The sequence below is a fragment of the Phaethon lepturus genome, unplaced genomic scaffold, assembly GCF_000687285.1.
Source record: "Phaethon lepturus isolate BGI_N335 unplaced genomic scaffold, ASM68728v1 scaffold31036, whole genome shotgun sequence".
NCBI classification, from domain to species: Eukaryota; Metazoa; Chordata; class Aves; order Phaethontiformes; family Phaethontidae; genus Phaethon; species Phaethon lepturus.
The window spans coordinates 404-1,336 of record NW_010547362.1 but is presented as its reverse complement, the minus strand read 5'-3'; the positions used below and the strand labels follow the sequence as shown (position 1 = coordinate 1,336).

The 933-nt window shown below is 64.4% G+C and overlaps 1 protein-coding gene across 1 annotated transcript in view; it reads left to right on the top strand.

Annotated features, from left to right (window-relative positions):
* The window catches only part of LOC104622751 (zinc finger MIZ domain-containing protein 2-like), a gene marked incomplete at both ends in the record, with an annotated part of 2,509 nt that overhangs the window by 1,261 nt on the left and 315 nt on the right, over window positions 1–933 (top strand). Inside the window, 5 exon segments of the mRNA XM_010289628.1 lie at window positions 197–305; window positions 308–333; window positions 416–483; window positions 572–640; window positions 739–933. Coding sequence (XP_010287930.1) covers window positions 197–305; window positions 308–333; window positions 416–483; window positions 572–640; window positions 739–933 — 467 coding nt within the window.

Genomic DNA, 933 nt, shown 5'->3' with positions numbered 1-933 from the left:
CCTGCGCCCCGCTGAGCACTGCATCACCAAAAGTGAGCGCTGCGGCCGTCACCCGTGGCCCACTGGGTCCTGGAGGGATGGGGCTGCAGCATGGTGGGGTGATTGGGCACCACACCCAGATGCCACCACGGTGCCATCCCCCATCCTGGCATCCCAGTTCTGACCCTTGGTGCCTCTCACCCCCTTCCCAGTCAAGCGCAACTTCAGCAGTGGGACCATCCCGGGGACCCCAGGGCCCAACGGTGAGGACGGTGTGGAGCAGACAGCCATCAAGGTGTCCCTCAAGTGTCCCATCACCTTCCGGAGGAGGGCCATGACTGCCGGCACATACAGGTAGGGGTGGTGGTGGCGGGGGACTGGGGGTGTCCCCCACCCCACGCCCCCTCCCCAGCTCAACTGCCGCTCTCCTCTGCAGTGCTTTGACCTGGAGTCCTATCTGCAGCTCAACTGTGAGAGGGGGACGTGGCGGTGTCCTGTCTGCAAGTGAGTGGGGGCCCAGCAGGGCCATGCTCTGCTTTCCCTGTCTGGGGTGGGGATTCCCTGCCCTCACCCTGTCTCTCCCTGCCTACAGTAAGACAGCCCTGCTGGAGGGGCTGGAGGTGGACCAGTACATGCTAGGCATTCTGATCTACATCCAGAAGTAAGTGTCCGCACTCCATCTGTCTGTCCGTCTGTGGCCAGCACTGTGCCACCCCCGGGTGGGCTGTGCAGCTGACCCCCCCCGCCATCCGCCCCCAGCTCAGAGCATGAGGAGATCACCATTGACCCGACCTGCAGCTGGAAACCCGTCCCGGTCAAACCCGACGTCCATGTCAAGGAGGAGCCGGAGGGGCCGGCACTGAAGCGGTGCCGGACCCTTAGCCCCACGCACATGGTGCTGCCTAACATCATGGAGATGATTGCAGCCCTGGGGCCTGGCCCTGTGCCCTTCTC